The 19393-nt window shown below is 41.4% G+C and overlaps 1 protein-coding gene across 1 annotated transcript in view; it reads right to left on the bottom strand.

The window, feature by feature from the left end:
- Positions 1-10368: 10368 nt before the first annotated feature.
- Positions 10369-19393, bottom strand: part of MEP1B (meprin A subunit beta) — a 40372-nt gene continuing 31347 nt past the window's right edge. The window contains exons 11-15 of the mRNA XM_050939778.1: positions 17131-17592; positions 15182-15361; positions 14390-14540; positions 11996-12200; positions 10369-10446 (exon numbers count right to left, since the gene is read on the bottom strand). Of these exons, the coding sequence (XP_050795735.1) occupies positions 10369-10446; positions 11996-12200; positions 14390-14540; positions 15182-15361; positions 17131-17592 (1076 nt within the window). The remainder of the gene's footprint in view (positions 10447-11995; positions 12201-14389; positions 14541-15181; positions 15362-17130; positions 17593-19393) is intronic.

Raw genomic sequence — 19393 nt, 5'->3', positions numbered from 1 at the left:
CTTTTACCTAGCCTAAATCCTAACTTTTTAACAGCTATTTTGGGGTGGGGGAGTATAAAATACAAGTCACGGAAGCTGGAAATAACATATTACTGATATTTGAAGTTACTTACAGGACTTACTGAAGCTTTGGAAGTCCCTCTCTCCCTCCCCTACACCTCTTCTTCCAGAGTTAAATTAAACATTGCCAGATCTGTGTATCAGATATATCATCTTTTCAACCTGGAAATAAGGTGTAAATTTTTAACAGTGAAGGCAATGGAACAATTTATCAAGGATTTGATGGATTCAAGATTGGGAGTTTTTTTCTAAAAGATCTGCTCTAGGAGTTATTTTGGGGAAGTTTCATGGCTTAAGAAGTTATACAGGAAGTCCGACTAGACTAGTCACAGTGGTCCTTTCTGGTCTTGGAAATTATGTATCTGTATATGATTCTATAGCAGTCATTTAAATATTCTCTTTTTAGAGGTTTCTTACCTTCACCCATTTTTTGCACAGGAATAGCAGTCCAAAAGAGTCCAACATATGAAGCATTTGTCACCGCAATTAAAATATATGTTACAAACTTTAGCTACAACTGACTTTTAGCTGGCTGCCAAAGCCGGGCCCTTGAAGTCCATGGTTGCAGGCTCGTCTGAAGTGAGGGACCTAGAAATGTCAGGGCTAACATAAGAGGTTTTTTAAACAAGTAAATTCCTAGCCTGCTGCCTTGTGAAATACTCAAAAGTGTAAGCCAATTGCTAGTTTTAAAATCCTGTTATTTGAGCCATCCTAAAAGGTCACATGTCGTTCTCTGTCCTATTCCCACAACCTCAGTCCAGTTAACCAGATTTGATTTCAGGTGTCTATGAAAGCTGTGACCAGAGGTTCCGCCCCTCCCCCCATGGGTGTATTTGCTGTGTGTGTGATTTTTGTGGGGTGGAGCTAGGATGGGGGTTAAAAAGGGAAAGGACCTCAACCCAGTTCATGGCTGTGGGAGAGTAATGTTTCCCAGTCTGCTTCTAATGGCCCTAGGGCTGCTCCAGACTATCTTGCAGGTGGATGTCTGCAGTTGAGCTGACTCTGAACATGAGGAAGGACTGACAGCTCCATAACATGAGGTGCTGTGTTCAGTGACCTAATCTCAGATTTGACAGTGATTTATTGTGACCTTATTACTCAATTTCCTCTCTTGTAAAATGGTGAAATGAGCTACCCTACTATCTGCCATAACTACATGTTATGCTGAAAAGTACTGGAGACTGCATGGGTTACAAACCTTGTTGAGATTGATGGGTGTGAACAGACACTTCAATTAACATAACTGTAAGAATAAGTTAATCACAAGTCCCTCCCTAAGACAAGACAAAAGGGGCATGTGAGCCCACCCAGCAGCTTTGGACTGAATGGCTGGAGGGGCTTTGTTCAATATAGTTTGGGTAAGGATTGTGGGAGGTTGTGAGTGGGCAACCCACAAAGAATCAGAGAGCAAGGCTATGGCTACACTTGCAGCTGTACAGCGCTGGGAGTTACAGCTGTCGTCGTACAGCTGTGTAGGGAAAGCGCTGCAGTGTGGCCACACTGACAGCTACCAGTGCTGCAGTGTGGCCACATTTGCAGCATTTGCAGCGCTGTTGGAAGTGGTGCATTATGGGCAGCTATCCCACAGAGCACCTTTTCCCATTTTGGCGTTGTGGGAAGGGGACGGAAGGGTGCGGGTCATTCCCCTTCCTGTCCCAGTGCCCCGTGATGCATCGCTTCACATCCCAGCAGTCACTGTTTTTCCATCCACATTTGGCACCATTGTGACTGTCCCAACAGTTTCTGTGCAGCGTGATTTCTGTGGGAAATGGAGCCCAAACTGCTGAGGAGTATGCTGATGAGTCTCACCAGCACAACACGTTTGGCAGTTGAGCTATTCCTTCAGCTCCAAAGTGACAGTGACGAGTCCGACAATGATATCTAGTCGCCTGACGCGTATGACACTAAATTGCATGTGGAATTCACGGAAATGCTCAGCACCGTGGAACGCCGCTTTTGGGCTCGGGAAACAAGCACTGAGTGGTGGGATCACATCATCATGGAAGTCTGGGATGGCAAACAGTGGCTGCAGAACTTTCAGATGAGAAAAGCCACTTTCATGGGACTGTGTGCTGAGCTCACCCCCACACTGCGGCGCAAGGACACGAGATTGAGAGCTGCCCTGCCAGTGGAGAAGCGGGTGGCTATTGCAGTCTGGAAGCTGGCAACTCCAGACAGCTACCGATCGGTTGCGAACCAGTTTGGAGTGGGAAAGTCGACCGTTGGAATCGTGTTTGATGCAAGTTTGCAGGGCCATGAATCGCATCCTGCTAAGAAGAACCGTGACTCTGGGGAACGTGCAGGACATTGTGGATGGCTTTGCACAAATGGGTTTCCCTAACTGTGGAGGGGTGATAGATGGGACGCATATTCCTATTCCGGCACCACCCCACCTAGCATCCGAGTACATTAATCGGAAGAGGTCTTTCTCTATGGTTCTCCAGGCGCTTGTGGATCACCATGGGCGTTTCATTGACATTAACACAGGCTGGCCTGGAAAGGTGCATGATGCACACATCTTTCGGAACAGTGGCCTGTTCAGGAAGCTGCAGGCAGGGACTTTTTTCCCAGACCGGAAGATCACAGTAGGGGACATCGAAATGCCCATTGTGATCCTTGGAGACCCTGCTTACACGTTAATGCCTTGGCTCATGAAACCGTATATAGGGAAGCTTGACAGGAGCAAGGACCGGTTCAACTACAGGCTGAGCCGGTGCCAAATGACTGTGGAGCGTGCTTTTGGCCGTTTAAAAGGGCTCTGGCGATTTCTGTATGGGAAGCTAGACTTGGGGGAAAGCAGCATCCCTGCGGTTATATCCGCGTGCTGTACACTCCATAATATTTGTGAAGGGAAGGGTGAAACATTCAGTCAGGAATCGACCTCCGAGGTTCAACGCCTGGAGGCTGAATTTGCACAGCCAGAGAGCAGGGCTACTAGAGAGGCCCAGCACAGGGCTACAACGATTAGGGATGCCTTGAGGGAGGAATTTGAGGCTGAAAACCAACAGTAATGTTTGGTGCCTTGCACGGGAGTGAAGTGCAGTGGTTACAATGTTAGTAGGAATCTGTTTTTCATAAAATGATTTGCAATGCCTGTTTCTTTCCTGGGCTACGGTATCTTTCACTTTCTGCAATAATAAAGACTGTTTTGAAAGCCAAGAATTCATTTATTGAAAAGAAAATAACTTTCTTTACAGACACACAAAATTTTGGGAACCTAAAAGGGCAGGGGGGTGGGGTGGTGAACTGTACAGTCACAGGTTTGAATATGTCCTGTCTGGAGTGCTGTGCAATGACTGCTGCACTTCAGGATGAAAATACTGCATGGTGATAGGAGTTGAGTGCAGAGGGTAAGGGTCGTAATTCTCAAGGCTGGTTGGTGAACGTACAGGTGTGGGGGGCAGCTGGTGGTGGTAAGAACCTGGATGCTGGGGAAGGGGTTTGGAGCTGACATTGGGGCATAAGGGAAAGCGCTTTGGGATGGGGGTGGGGGCCGGCATGGTAGTGATCTGCCTACATGGCTACGAGTGACTGGATAGAGTCCTCTTGGTGCACCAGGATGCTTATCAGCTGCTTTGTGCTTTTCTTCTTAGCCGCTGTGTTTCTCTGGCGGATCCTGCTTTCCCTTTTCCTCCAGTCCTACAGTTTTTTCCTCCAGTCCTGCAGTTTTTTACTCTCTGGCAGAGTGATCCATAACTGCTTTCAGCATGTCTTTGCTTTTTCGCAGCTTCTTCCTGAGGTTTTGTAGCCTCTGAGCAGTCGATGATACGGGCAGTCGAGTAGTCAAGGACACTTTTTTTGAAAGGCAAAAATGGCAACAGTTAACAGAGGCAGCATTGTTTATAATCTCACCCAGACAGTTATTCCCACACAGTGAAGGCGTTTACAGTCTTCACTTTAGCATACTTTTCCCATACCAAACAGAGCGCACATAACCCACAGGAGCCACGAAATGGTGAGTAAGGGGGACTGATTGCTTCAGGGATGTGCAGAGTTTTCTGTGCATTGGGGAAAGCAAACTGCTGCAGGGAGCATCTACACTGAACAGTCTCCCAACATTTTCCACAGGAGTTAATCCTGGAAGATATCTCGCTGCTGCGGGTCACCTGGGAAGAGTGGGAGGGTCTTCTACAGCAACGCAGATTCTGCCCTGGCCTCTGTGAAGCTTGCCTGTGTGCAGCAATGGTCCCCCCACCCCTCGCGGCACAGTGGCACGGACTCTTTAGCCTGACTGGGACAAGGACCACAGTGGCTCTCCCTATAAACTTGCGCAAGTGCATTGTCCACGTTCTGGCTGAAACTTTTGAAGAGATTACCGAGGCCGATTACCACGACATGATAGATCACATCAATGGGCTATTCCACATCTAGGCATGCATGCAGCCCTAACCCCCCCTCCTCTCCCAAAACATTTTCATCCTGAAAATAAAAGCCGCTTACCGGGAACCCGCTCCTCTGCTTGTCCTTCATCAAGTACCGGCTGCTGCGACTGGCTACCTTCCTCCTGGCTTGAGAAGAGCTCCTGGCTGCATGCCTTCTGGGACTCCGGGGTGTCTCCCCCCCATCCCAGTATCCTAAGTCTCTGTTTCCTCCCCTCCCTCCTTCCTCCTCCTCTCCCCCACCCTCCCCTTCCCGCTCTGAAGTGTCCATCATGGTCGTCGGATTGGCAGTGAGGTCACCCCCAAGTATCGCGTCCAGCTCCTTGTAAAAACGGCAGGTCTTGGGGGCAGCACCGGAGCGGCGGTTTCCTTCGTGGGCTTTGCAATAGGCACTCCACAGCTCCTTCACTTTAACCCTGCACTGCACCGCGTCCCGGTCATGGCCCCTTTCCAGCATGGCCTTTGATATCTGCCCATAGGTATCATAATTCCTATGGCTGGAACTCAGCTGTGACTGCACAGCTTCCTCCCCCCAAACACTGAAGAGGTCCATCAACTCGCCATTGCTCCGTGCTGGGGCTTGTTTGGCACCTGGAGGCATGATCACCTGGAAAGATTCACTGATGGCACTCCACACCTGGCTGAGCAAAGAGGAAGCGGATTTTTTAAATTCCTGGGACATTTAAAGGGCGGGTCACCTGAGGCCAGGGCAGTAGAGTGTGAACTGATGAGCAGAGTGGCTGAACAGGCATTCTGGGATACCTTCAAATACCTCTGGAGGCCAATTACAGCGCTTTTGGTGGCCAACCTGAGGGAGCAGCCCTGGATCACCAGCGCTGCAATCGTTATACCCCAGGCAGAGCAAGAGTACAGGCTATGTGCTTGCAAGTGTGGATGGTGAGTAAGTTGCAGCACTGTAAACCCACCACCAGCGCTGCAACTCTCCAGTGTAGCCAAGCCCCAAGACAGGAGCAGCTGAAAGCAAGGTGTGTGTTTGGTTTTGTTCAAGAAGAAAGTAAAAGAAGAAAACTACAACAAAGACTGGGAAGTATTACTAACTATAAAAATGTTAATGAAAATAATGGTCACAAATGGACTGCTAATAGCTCCATCTCCAGCCAAGGTCGGTTGAGAAGGAACTGAGGGGGGTTAGTCTGTGCATGCTGGCTAGCCTTGTGGCAGGGCACGAGGAGAGACAGCTCACGTGTGGGCCTAATGGATGCTGTTACTGAAGTTGTCCAATCAGCAGCACAGGAACACAAGCACACCTACAGTGGCGGACCCACAGGAACACTACTCAAAGAAGATTTATTCCTTACACCAGGGATCGGCAACCTTTGACACACGGCTCGCCAGGGTAAGCACCCTGGTGGGCCGGGCGGGTTTGTTTACCTGCTGCGTTCGCAGGTTCGGCACATCATGGCTCCCGCTGGCCACGGTTCGGCACTCCAGACCAATGGGGGTGGCAGGAAGCAGCGCAGGCTGAGGGATGTGTGTAGGATGTTCAGAAAATTGGGTCACTTACACCCGTTTATGTAACTGCTGAATTTGGTCCAGAGACTTCTAGAGTAAGCAGGTAAAATTTCTATGGACCTGAATTTGGCTCCAAGGGTATGTCTACACTGGAAGCTGGGCGTGTCAGGCTCCTGAAGACGCACTCGTGCTAGCTCTCGTCAAGCTAGCATGCTAACAAAATATTGTAGCTGCAGTAGTATGGGCAACGGTGGGAGGGGCTAGCAGCCCAGAGTACAAACCTGTTCAGACTGGACCCCATGCATCTGTTCTTCGTGTAGCTAGCCCAAGCCTCTGTCTGCACCACTGTGGGTGCCTGGATATTTTTAGTACACTAGCTGGATGTGAGATGACATTAGTATGTCTCCTCAAGCTGGGAATCACACCTGCAACTCCAAGTGTAGACATATCCCAAATGTTAATCTCTTGCTTTGCACACACAAGAATGAAATCTGCTTCAGCACATTGTCCCCTTGGAATGAGGGTACAAGTCTCATAAACTGTACACCCTGAAAGGGCTTGGTTGAAACATAGTGCTAGATAATAGCTATCTGAATTGTACATATTTACTTACATTTAAACAATGCCAGTTAACCCAATCAGTGCTCTGGCTGTATCAGCTGCTCATGCAAAAGCCACAATGAGCAGGACAATAGACCTTCAAGATGCTGAAATGGCATTGGAGTTGGTCCAGGTTGCTTCCTTCAAGAAGGTGAAATGGTAGTATTCTAATACAATTAACTTTTAGTTTAGAAATTAGATGGAATGACTAGAAATTTTTAAATTATCTTAAAGGTCTTGGAGAACCAGAAAAAAAAGAAAAGTAAATAGAGAACGTGGATGAGGGGTCAAGCCAAGAAGCGCTTAGTCAATGTGGCATCAGATAAAACCAAAATAAGCAACAACAAAAAGCCCTAGCATCTGTGGAGCAGGTTAATTTTTTTTAATGTTCTCTTGAAGGACGAGCTCCAGACATAAGAAGAGTCATGAACTGAAAGCACTTCAGGACTCCTACTTTTCACCGGTAAAGATTGTACCCAGCCAGGTGAGCTGGAACAGTTTGTACAGTGCGGGGGCTGAGAGCCATTGAACCAAACTGCAAACCCTGTATATAATGGAAACCATTCCAAGCCAGGGGATACTGCAGCACTCCAGCACCCCTCGTTCCAGCACCTATGTACCGAGCCAAGTATGTAATGATCTTAATAAAATATACCCAGTTGTTTTCTTCCTTTTTTAAAGTCACGAGCCAGTGTGGGATGTCTAGTTTACTTGTATAGGCCCTGATCTGTACATTAACTGTAACACCCTGATGTGTGTTTACTGACAAAGTATTAATTAACAGCTTGAAATGTGGTCACTTCCTTCCAAGATTTGTTTTAGCTCATCTAAAAAGTTAAAATGTTTCACTAAACACGATGGACCCAGTGCTAGAACCTCTGTAGGGAAATTTTCATTCTGAGACAACGTGAGTTAGGTCTTTGAGAAGACTATACATGGCCAGATCTTGATATATCTTCAGTGCTGGTTTTACTAGAAATGGTCATATTGCAATTCAGCTTCATCCCGTCAAATTAGAACTCCAAGGCAAGTTCCTGTTGACAGTGAAGACATTCCCAAAATGCAGCACTTTAATCACCCAACCCAGGTGTGTGTTTTTAATTCCCCACCCTATTTGTATAGAAAAATAGTATCACAACAGTTAGTTGAGCTCTGAATGGTGTGTTCTGATCGTTATCCCTCCCGGTAAAAAAGCAACTTTAGTCTCCTAGTTTTATGCAGTCTTCATTGATTGCTATTTGAAGTCAGCGGAACTTAGTGTATGATTAAGTGTTTGATTGAATTGGGGCCTTGGTCAGCAGAGTACTATATACCTTAAGCTTTCTCGCTTTAATGATAGAGTTAGTCACGTTAGAGTTCAGGTGGGACTGTTATTTACAGGCCTCTTAGGAATAAATTGGATAAGCTTCTGGCTTAAAAAAATATTATATCTGAAGTCCCATGTCTTGTAGTTGGTTTAAAATTATGAAAGGCTGATTGCAACATTCCATTCTTAAATATTTTCAGCCAGAGCTAGTTGAAACATATAAAATCATAAGACTTTTTTATGTGTCTGCTGTTACATAAATCCATGCAAATCTACTCTAAATATTTTAACAGTTGGGGTATTTTTCACTGTTTACATGCAAATTGATCAGTGAGGTGCCTCAGACAAGGGAAGTTTATTTCAAGTTAGATACAGTATGATACAGATATATATTTTTAATCCACCCTGCATATTGCCTCTAATCACCCTTATTAGTTTTGCTTGACTGGTCTCTGTAGTCTTCAGCTCCAACAAAGGCTAATAGAAAATGGCTAAAAATGCTTTAAAAATATTAGCTGCGTTTTCAGACAATGTTGGTGAAATGCCTTGATCACAGAGCCTATGGGGAAATGGTAACTATTTTACACACAAAAAAAATCTAAAGAAATGAAAATTTTTGGATTATGATTTTTGGGTAAAATTTTTCATTTTTCAATTGTTCAGGGCAGTAAGTTCTGTTTTTAGTAATTCTTTTCAGTTTTCAACATTTTCCATCTTTTTTTGACAAGTTGTATTTGCTATTATGTTAATACTTTTTTTCAAGTACTTGGTATCTAAAATTAATGTGAAATGTGTATTGGTGAATTGCCTACAGATCTGCAAAATCTCTTGGCACATTCTTTGTAGAAAGTTACACCTCTGGGCATTGTACATCCAAATCTACATAATCCAGTAGATCGCTAATTTCTAGTGCTCAATCGGATTAGGCCCAGAGATAAAGGAAGTCCTAATACCTGGAGTGTTAGCCTGGAACTGGAGAGACCAAGGTTCAGATCCTCTCCTACCAAAGTCTTCCTGTGTGACCTTGATTTAGTCTATGAATTTCTTTGCCTCAGTTTCACATCTATAACATGGGGATAATAATGCTGTCCTACCTCAAGGGGTTGTGAGGATACATTGAGATTGTGAGATGCTCAGATACTGCCATGGTGGGAGTCATATAAATACCGTAGACACAAGACCTAGTACTGCTGATGTGCTGTGTTGCACTATTACCAATACTGTTTTATTGAACTTCCCTGGGTCTCTGTATCTGTCTCTTGCCTTATATTGAGACTGTCCTTACCCCAAGGAGTTTAATCATGTTCTGTGTTTGTACACCACATAGCACACTGAGGTCCTGATCCATGGCTATGGCTCCTAGGTGCTACGGTAATATAAATAAATATAAGAAATTTCAAGTGCTGTGGAATTTAGCATAAACACGTTTCTAGAACATCCTCTTTCCTGATGTAGGATGTATATTTGACATAATAAAAATAAATAACAGCCTTGTGTAGGATGCAGGTAACTGGCAGAGTAAAATGAAGAATCTATTGCTGAAGGACATATAAAAGACAATTTTGATCTAAAAAAAAATTAAATACAAACACGTTCCAAGAGCTATAGTGAATATGCTGAATAATAGTAATTGTCTGAGCATGCCAGTGTTTAAAATTTATTTAATGAATTACAGGTGATACTATCACTAATACACACCATCAGTAACACTCTGTTTGGAAATATAGTTAGAGATGTGTTTTCTGTGATTCAAGTACTCTGGAACTTGAGTGTTCTAAAAAGTCTGTCCTTTTTCCTTAAAACTGTTCTCACTTTTGACAGATGTGAAGGGGTTAAAGCAGCTCTTCTGAAAGCATTGAGAGCAACTTGCTCACAATATATCCCTGTTCCTCAGCTTGTTCACTCTATAAAGAGTGGAAATAATCAACCTTTCAAATCTAAGGAAGTGTGGCATCTCTTGGACAAGACGCAAAAAGACAGTCAAGTCATGGTGTCTGATAACGTTGTATTTATCATTTAATGCTTAGCTACTGTTATGTACTCAGGTCTTTGATACTAGTCTTGTTTTATATAATAAAAATATGCAGCTGCCAGCAACATCTCATGAATCAGGTCATGAAAAGGCATCAGGAGCACTTAGTAAGTGTATATATTTACTTGGCTTTGTATGCCGAGTTGAGGTGCCAGCAGCACAATGAGACAGTGTCTCGTTGTCTTGGTAAAATAGATAATCTAGTCTGTCTTTGTTCTGTATACCTTCTTCATGTTCAGGGAGACTTAAAGCGAATGTCAGACATCTCACACAATGACATATTTCCATGTACAATGAGCAGAAGCCTTAGGCCTACCAATTTCAGACACTTTATTGGTCTTGTCATAGTACACAGACTTTATCTAAGATGATGCTTAATTTTTCATTCTTAACAGATTTTAGCAAGATGGCTAAGATGAACGGTAACTGTAAAATAATTGTGTGGTTGAGGCATCCATGTGACTTCAAACACTGATCACTCTTGGTCATTGGTTTTTATGTCTCAGATTTCATTCATTTTATGTCACAGATGTCTGTTCTGTTAAATGAAGAAAATGCAACTTATCAATAAGGGAAATGCCAAAACTTGAATGACTCTAGAAACACAAACAACATTAAACAGTGTAATTTGAGTGCAGATCAAGAGAAGGTAAGAGACAGAAATTTTCAGGGGAAGCGAATCTTTGTCAGTATGCTGTTGGAAGACTTGTACTGCATTATTGCTGGTCTCTACATTTACAGGGTACTCCCGTGCCTTGCCATGGATGCTGGGATTAGCCAGTTCTTCATCCTCACTGTATTTTGAGGTTTCATCTTGATCAGATTGAAATAAAGAGTTTTCTCCGTTTAAGACTTCATATGTAGAACTCCCTGCCTCAAGAAGACTGCCAGAGACCCCATTTTATTCAAGATTCAGTGAAGGCCACCTGATTTGGTGATTCTGGTTTTTAAAACCGTTTTAACTTGCTCTCTTCTTTATTGTTAATTATTATTTTTATTATTTTAACACATTATATCAAAAAATGTTTATCTGCAAAAGGAACAGCCATTGGGCAGAGATGCTTGTCGTCCTGTGCAGTAACCCAGAAGTTTTAAGATGATCATTTAATAAAAATAGTAGAAAATGCAGTGGCAGATCAGATGTTTTAAGTTTGGCAATGACTGAGGACAGAGGAGATGAGGACAGTTACCAGTTGGAATCAGGTTTACACTCAGTGAGAGACAGTGAGAGGGGTGTGTGTGTGTGTGTGTGTGTGTGTGTGTGTGTGTGTAATATATAATCCTGGCTTCAATGGAGTCAGTGGCAAAACTGCCATTAACTTCAATGAGGTGAAGATTTCACCCATCACGACTCAATGCGTTTTCCTTCACTTTTTAGGTTAACTTTAATTGCTACTTTACTCACGGATGAGTTGGAATCAAATAACTTTAATGGTGGATATCTGAAAAACATTCTCTTATAATAGAATGGTGTATACCTTCTGGGGAAGCTGTATACACGTTTTTTGGATGTGTAATACAGAAAGTCAGCATGTGTGTGCGTGCACACGTGTACATACACAGCCTGTGGCAGCGAGCTGCCCAGCCTGGGTTGACAGACCCAAGCTTGCACTAGCACATTAAAATAGCTGCACAGACAGCGCTTTGAAATTGTAGCTTGGACTCCGGAGCCCACCCCACTCCCTCAGCTAGAGCTCAGGCAGGGAAGTCTGAGCCACAACTTCAAAATGCTGTCTATACTGCTCTTTTCAGCATGCTAGCGTGAGTCTGTCTACACAGGGTGGGAGGCTTACCATTGTGAGTGTGTAGGCATACTGATACAGGTTATATAAGCTACTGGCATTAGCTGCAGGGATTGGCTTTAGAGAACAATACTATTTAGAGTGGAGGAAAGGAAGTACTTCAGATAAAGGGATTGAAACCTTGCCACCTTGTTTAGTAAGTTCCAGGCTTTTTATTTTATCTTTAAGTATCAAGCCAGTGTGTCCTGGACATCATCTTTTTTCCCTGATATTTGTTCAGCTCCTGTTCATTAAGTTCACTTTTCTTAATGTAACTATATCACCTATTCAGCACACAATTCTTTTGCAAAAAGGCCTTGTTTAGAAAATACCCGAGTCTTTTAACTAAAAAGACAATACTTACATTTTCTAAAATCCAAGCTTCTTTGTTTTTTATAATTTTTTGCTGGTATTTCTTCCTCATGCAACATATGCTTATAATAGTGACAAGCAGCATAATGACAAACACAGCAATCGAAGCAGAAACAGCTATTATCATATTTTCTTTAGTTGAGCCTCTCTTCTCACACTTTTCTCCCATATACCACCAGTCATCACCTGCGGGACATCTATAAAATAAGAGCAACATCTATTCAACAGCTAACAAAAATTAAAGAGAGATACAGTTCTGTAAACTGTAGGTTTATTATTAGCATACACGAAACCTTCCTGATGCAATCTAACTCTGAATTAAAGTTGCTCTGTGGGGTATTCCCCTCTGTATATACACACTACTTGAGCTGCCACCTTGCTGCTGTTGCCCTTTGCTCTCCTGTTGCAGATGGAGCCACTCTAGTTGACAGCCTTCTAGGGAAAGTCTAAAGGCCAGACTGGTTGATTATTCTGATTACTTTAGCTGTTGTCTTGGTTGTATGTGGCCCTATTAAAAAAACAAAAACAAAAAAAACCCCACCACTGAAAGGGCACCACCTATGAGGAGAATTCAGTGTCCTTGGATCTCTCCACCCTCTGGCTGCTGTTTAGCTCTTCTTTTCCCCCTTGAAGTGATGGCATTCCTGGTAATACAAAATTAATTTTCTACTCCTGGAAACTGGTGCTACTACCAGCAGAGCTGTTATTCGGTTTGTCCGCATTACTGTTAATTCATCATACTGACCTGCTTCAGTTCTGCCCCCCTGCCATGCTCATCTCCTTTCTGTTGCACTTCTGTTTCCTTCAGCCAATCGCTTCAAAAGAGCATGTGGATGGGAGCAGAGGGTTATCAACAAAAGCAGCTCAACCAACCCACCTGGTGGAACCATCCAGATGCCTTACTCTATCCTTACAATTCAAAAGAACTCAATTAGCATGTTCGAGCAACCCTCTTCTTCTGCACCCTCACCTCTCCCTCATTATCAATTAATCTCACCTATCAATTTTTAAACTGGAAGACAATCAGGACAGGAACTATGGGCCAAATTCTCAGGTCTGACCAAGTAGTGTTTGGCACAGGAGCTGGGGCCAAGGAAGCAAAGTACCCCCAATTCTGTGTCTGGCCCAACTGAAGATGCTTCAGTCATGTCCCCTTTCCTTGGCCAGGCCTCCTCACCCAGTAGCTGAGTGGGATGTTGGTGTAGGGCTGCCACCTGGGGATTTTCCTTATGCTCGGGCAACAACAAAAGAAATTGGAAAGACTCAAACAGAGCTGGACAAATCCCACCAAAAAGTAGAAATTGCTTTCTGTTCTAAAGAACTACTTTCTTCTCCTTAGCCTGGGCTGCTATTGTCCCCAGGAGATATAAGTTCCAACACATGGAGCAGGTGCTCCTGAGGTCGTTATTGAAAAATATTACTGTAAATTTATAATACTACTGAGTTTACAGCTGCCACTTTCCTTCTAATCGATAAGCCTGGCAGCTCTGTAGGCTGCAGTTTGTGGCTGTCTGGCCCCTTTAAACTCCCTGTCTATTAAATTATGGCCTCAGTTCTAGAAAAGGATCCACTTGCATAGAAACTATGAGCTTACATGAAGTGCATTGGCTTCAATGAGATTTTGCATGATCAAGGCTTAAATTAAAAGCTTGATGCATTTGACACTCAGAATTCTGCCTCACAGAAATCCCAAGGTGCGCATGCTCAGGCATGACATTGCTGTACTACTAACCAATCGAAAGGATGATGATACTGAGCTCTGGAACAATGTTAACCAATGAGATTGCATATGTAAATGAATCCACCTTGCTTAGCTGTAATAAATTCCACAAATGCTGCTATTCACTTCCTTGAAGGCAAAAACCTAGTTTAATCAGCAAACTTCATGTCCCCTTGAGTTTCAAAGGCAAACTGTTACACTTTTGAAATTCCAAGTCATAATCAGGACCACCTAATATTTCTGAAGAAACTGTTCAGAATGCATGTAACAATACTTGTGTTGACTTCTTGTTTCAAAAATATCAGTTCCCTTGAGATGACATTTAACTTCTGTTTCATCTCCATTAATATTTAACTCTCAGAATAGGATGAGGTAATACTTAATTATGACAACACATTAACAAATCTATTAAAAATAAATATTAACTAAAATAAATTAAAAACAGAATACTTTAAAATAGGAAAAGGCTGAGACTGGGAAAAGCTGTGTTGCCCAAACTGGCCACAAATCTGGTCACCTGGATTTGTGATGTTGGAAATTCACTGTATTAAAGCCTGCCAGCCTTCTCCAAGGGTAACATGTTTAGTTTATTTTCTTGAATGATAAACTCTACTACATTTTTTTCTGATCATAAAATTAATCTTGGGATTGAATTAAGTCAGTTACCTGCACACTGGTTTTTCATCTACGACAATGGAGATACCACCATTTACACAGAAATTTGGAGTTGCTGTCACAGGTACTGTAGTGGAACTGGTGGTGGTATTGGAGATGGCGACTGAAAAGTTTTGTTGAGTTGATATCAGATGTGAGATATCTAAAGGGGAAAAAAAAGAGCACAAGGTTTTCATGCCATACTATTTTTTAATAGACCAGCTATAAGACTTTTCCATTACCCTGTTTTTTGAAACGTTCTGATTTTCTGCAAATGGACACAACCTTTCCCTACATTAAAATGAGAATACATAAAACACACAGGTCTGCACTACTGATGAATTCTAAAAGTGAATAGCAATAATACACTGGCTGTGACACAACCTAAGCAATTTTCAGCTGTTATAAATAAATAACTGGTATTTTCACCTTTCAGCAGCATGAAATGCCTCTGCCATGTTTTGCAGTCTACGTTCAGAAACAGACAAGAGACCAGACGTGGTCTAGCTAAGAAATTTTGCATAGGAATAGCATTACATATTGTATAATTAGATTTTTAACCTAGTAATGAACTAGGTAGATGATTATACAGTGAATATAGCTATCCCAACATTTAGTCAAGCACATGATTAACTTTACACACATGAGTAGACCCACTGATTCTCAGGCTACTTGCACATAAAATTAATCTTGTGCATATATGTTTGTAGGGGTGGAGCCTTATGTGGTACTAAAAACATCATACTGCATACTTACTGCATTATAAACAGTAACTTTATATAGCTACCATTAATGCTTACATACTCTCCATTGTTAAAAGAATGTAAACACCATCTTCTTTGATGAAGTTGAGGCTTCTAAGCGTTTCATGAGTTAGAAATCCACTAGTTCCATGTCCTGGCCCTCTCATGAATTGAGTCCCATTAGTGAAATTAGCAGGTGATCCTACTTTGTCTGGCCTGTCCCAAAAATAAGATGAGGAATCTGCAAGGGGGAAAAAAAGTGTGTATGTTTGTGTGTGTCCTGAATATTTAAACAGGAAGTCACTCAAATCTCAGATAAGGAGTTATATTGGTTGTCGGATTATGTACATTACTGTCTCGCTCCCCTCCACATTTCCCGGGCCTGAGAATCAACTCAAGTGTGATAGGTCCCTCAGGAGGCTATATCAAGAAAGTCTTCCAGTGGCTTGTTAAATAGATTTTTATCTTGCAATGGGAGCAGGGGAACATGAGGCCTATTCTGCATGTCAGCCAAAAAAAATTATTGTGAAATCTTTTTTTGGAATAAAGTTGGAATAAAAATTGGTAACACAGGATTAGTTTTTAAAATGCACTAGTTTGGTGGTTCTCAAAGTGAAGTATTTGTTGGTAGTCTGTGGGGAACTAGCTGGTTTGCTGGCTCCTCCTCCAGATATGCCAGCTTGACATCATAAGGCAGAGATCAAACACCTGTGACAGTAGCTGGTAATGTAAAGGAGCCAGCCTAGCTGCCTGTATTTGGGGCTTCCACTACCTAGAGGAAGGAGAATCAAGAGTTGCCCTCAGGGATTGGAGATGTCAGCAGGATATGAATGACCAAGAGGAAAAAGAAGGAAAGTGAGTTGCATGTGCATGGGTGCAGAGAACCAAGGGAGCCGAACAGTATGCCCAGGTGTGTAGGATAGAAAGGAATGAAGTGGCAAGGACCAGACTGTATAGGGCAAGAAGATGATTATCAGCAGGAAATCTTGTGTAGTGTTGTTTTAATTTATTAAAAGGGGATCCCATCCTGTCATTCTAGAGTATTTATATCACATACTTTCCCCATTAGGAAGTTTAATGTGTGTGTGTATCACAGAACATTTGTACTTAAAAAAAATATATTGTGAGTTTTAGACAATTTTTTTTAATGCTTTTCAGACCCTAGCATTGCCAAAGTCTGGGAATCCACACAGCTAGATGTGTTTCCATGCAAAGCAAGAACTTAAAGATTATGATACTGGTAGCTGTCTTTTATAGCAAAATCCTTACTACACTAATATATAGAAAGTGTCTCAGGCCTATATCCAATGTACATTAAAATAAAATCCTATAATTTACCTCCCCATAGAAATTCTTACTCTCTTCTGTTTTCAGTTTTTACCTTTTCATTGAATTTTCTCCTTTTAAAATGACTCTGAGCTGTCATCATTTCTTCTCTTCTCTTCCCTCTCCCCCACTCTAGCTGCAGGTTATTGAATCTGAATTATTAGTCCTTTGTCCACTTGAAGATTAGGTTTGACACCAATGCTCCCTTCATCATGGACTCTGGTTAATGATGGCACTCTTGTCTTGTATTAAATCATGCCTAATAGCTGGTCACCTCTGCATTTCTATTTTTAAGAGGGCTGGAAGGCCACGTTCTCAAAGGCAGATGTAAAGGCTATTGCATGGATCATATGATCATGCTTGAGCATGCTGTCTTTAAAATATATATGTACACTCATATACACACACGTATATATTTATATGTAATATAATATATAAAGGATGCCATCCCTGCTCAACCCTATTATCCTGCTCTGGGACACACAATTCCACTATGTCACTGCTTCCTTCCATTGCATCAAATTCCCTACTAATGTAAATAGATGAAACTCCATTGAAGACAATGGAGCTGTATCCACTTGTACCAGGAGAGAATGTGACCCATTGTTTTTTTGTTCTGTTCTTACAAAAGCAAGACAATGTGTTGGGTAAACAGGACAGTGTAGTCATCAGTTTTTAACTAACCTGTTAATACAGATAGATCTGTTGTTACACTTCTTTGATTTGACATGCTTTGACGAATATCAGGATTTTGATCCAACAGCATCATAGTAGCTTGTTGCCATTCACAAGGCCACTGCAGATGATCATCATTTACTCCAGAGATTAAGTGCAAATATATCGCTAAGTTAAATGGGTTGCTACTGGTACCATTCACATACAAGCCAACCTGAAAAGCATATCCTTCACTAGAGTAAAAAGGTGGACTGTATATTTTTCTCCCTGCGGGACTTGTATTGAGGAGATGCGTGAAATTTCTTATATGCCAGACATGATGGGGACACTGTGTTTCTGAAAGGTTAATGTCATCAATAGAGAGGCCTCCATTTGATGAACCATTTCCTTTTACGCCTTCAAATACAACCCTGAATTTCCTTGTGGCCTTCAAAGGAACATGGTAAAGCTGCCAATAATCCAGAGGTGAACCTGAAAAAGAGGGCAAACAGAGCAGTCAAATACTGTACAGTATTCAGGACCTGTTACAACATTACACAAAAATTTATTAATTCCACTAGAGTTGAAGTTGTGTCAATATCTCTCTTATAAATGCTGCTTTTCATGAAATTTAAATATGCATACAGGAGCACATTATTTTCCCTTCTAATTTTCTAACATATGTTTAGTTCTTTAACATGCATAATATTTACTGAATTTAATAGTGGAAAAAAGTTATTGCTCTTAGAGATTTCTTTTTCTTGATTATATATTTTCCAAAGAATTTGGCAGTGAATTAATCCAAATGTTGTGATAACTGGACATGCACAAAATCCTACCTAGTATCTCTGTAACAAACTCCTCCTAAACAAAACAATCCACCTCTGCCACCACCAAAACACAGCCCATGCACGTGAACAGTTACACATCTCAAAACCAGAAAAGGATGGATTGATTTTAAATAGATCTATTTAAATTATTGATTTAATCATGATGTAAATCAGCAAGCAAGAAGCCTTGATTTAAATACATTTTATTTGTGTTTTGCCTTTGTATCATTTAGCTATTTTCTTAAAGAAAGACTGATTCTTGTTGGTTGGTAACCATTAAAACATGTTGATTTGCAACTAAATATAACTTTTGCACTAAATTTGGTGCTTCTTTTTTGCTAATAAGGAGAATATGCTATATCTGAACATATTTATTTAAGTAGTTATATCGCTTATTTTATGCATAGTCAGATTCTTAATTTTTACATTTTTATATTAGAAAATGGTAAATGATGCATTTCTTGTTTACTAGATTAATTTTTACTTGTGGTTTGTGTCAAGCTCTATTTGTATGGAAATTCAAATCAATTAAAATGCACAAGACCAGCATTTTATTTTTTTAATTAAATAAAAAATAGCTGTGTGTACCTTAAATATTCTAGATGCATAAGGAAAAAAAGTTTATCAAATATTTTGTATTGAAAACTACCTGATCTATTAAGCAAAGGAAATATTATCTGTATTTAGTGAATTGAACGGATTATTTCCTCTCACCATGTTCTCCAGGATTTTGCAACTAGCTGATCTCATCCTCTCACACCTATTTTTTTGGTTGCCAACTGCTTTCTTAACTTTGAATTAATTAATCATTGAACTGAACTAGTTGAATAAACTGAAATGCAGAAAACATTCTCTGCAGCTTCAAAAGAGACTACTGCTATCAAAATCTGGTTTAGCGCATCAACAAACTCTGGTTCCAGGTGCTTAGCCAGTGACTTCCACCAGTTCAGTGGTTTGACTTCCTCTAAAACTTGGCAGCAAATGTGTACTGCTTAAGGGTTTTTTTATTGTTGTTGTTTTTGTATTTAGTTTAAATGATTGATAGATAATAAATTTAGGCCTAACATGGGTTTTCAATTTCAAATTTAATTTTAAACAGCTTTATTTAAAAAAAAACCCTGTACTTAATTTTTATTTTTTTAAAAATCTGATTTAAATATATATATATTTTTAATTCATTGACTTATCCACCCTGTACTGCAACCAAATATCCATGAGATATACTTCAGCCTACTTGAAATCTAGAGAGAGTAAACTTTGTGTCGGGATAGGTTTAGTGAGAGTTAGGGGTTCCCTTTAAATTAACCTGAGATCTACACAGGCCCTGAGAAGCCCTGATACCAGTTTGTATGAGAGGAATCTGATAGTTTATAGGGATGCCAAAAGCACCAGAGCAACCAGCTGGTGAGGTTCATGGGGCGGTCAAGCACGCAGGAAAGAAAGGTGTAGAGGATTTGATATTT

The sequence above is a fragment of the Gopherus flavomarginatus genome, chromosome 2 (genome assembly GCF_025201925.1).
Source record: "Gopherus flavomarginatus isolate rGopFla2 chromosome 2, rGopFla2.mat.asm, whole genome shotgun sequence".
NCBI classification, from domain to species: Eukaryota; Metazoa; Chordata; order Testudines; family Testudinidae; genus Gopherus; species Gopherus flavomarginatus.
This window is presented reverse-complemented; position numbering and strand designations above follow the sequence as displayed.